The 556-nt window shown below is 51.1% G+C and overlaps 1 protein-coding gene across 2 annotated transcripts in view; it reads left to right on the forward strand.

Annotated features, from left to right (window-relative positions):
- The first annotated feature begins 117 nt into the window (after positions 1-117).
- Positions 118-556, forward strand: part of PSMA4 (proteasome subunit alpha 4) — a 13,288-nt gene continuing 12,849 nt past the window's right edge. Inside the window, exon 1 of one of the 2 annotated variants that reach the window (XM_006027219.3) lies at positions 118-143. In XM_006027219.3, the coding sequence (XP_006027281.1) occupies positions 141-143 (3 nt within the window). In that variant the 5' untranslated portion in view covers positions 118-140. Of the gene's footprint in view, positions 221-556 lie in introns of both variants that reach the window. The other variant, XM_025208406.1, reaches the window with a different exon arrangement.

Below are 556 nucleotides of genomic sequence, written 5' to 3' on the forward strand. Positions count from 1 at the left end.
ACCCGGTTTGGGGACCCGTGCTGTATGCAAGCGTCCTGGTTAAATAAATGCCTTCAGCGTCCTCGGCGTGCCCTGGGTGTCTTGTTGTCACCTGACAACTTTCATTTTCATTTGCAGCCTAACGTAAACTTCCCAGCAACATGGTGAGTTAATGCCTGACGGCTCAGCTCTTTAGTCCCTTGTTCACTTAATTGGTTAAACTCTTCAACAGCTAAATCAGGTAACTTCAGTGGGAAATGGAGGCTCCGCTCTTGCCAGTAGTAACGTTTAAGTTTATCTGGAAAAACGTGCACAGAAATATTGCAGGGTTGGGCTCAAACTTCACAAGAAAGACCAGGAGTAAGGGAAAAGTGTATTGAGGTAAATATGCATTCAATTAGGGGCGAGTAAAATACAGCCTGTGGGCCAGATCTGGCCTGCCCGGCACTTTCATTTAGCCCGCAGCGCCCACCCACAAGCTGTGCACTGCCCAGCCCTTCCGCCTATGAGGATGTGAGTGAGGTGCCCATGTGTATACCTGCCCTCCCTCTCCTCTCCTCTCCCCCCCCCCCCCCCC

Source organism: Alligator sinensis, unplaced genomic scaffold, assembly GCF_000455745.1.
Source record: "Alligator sinensis unplaced genomic scaffold, ASM45574v1 scaffold954_1, whole genome shotgun sequence".
Lineage (NCBI taxonomy): Eukaryota > Metazoa > Chordata > Crocodylia > Alligatoridae > Alligator > Alligator sinensis.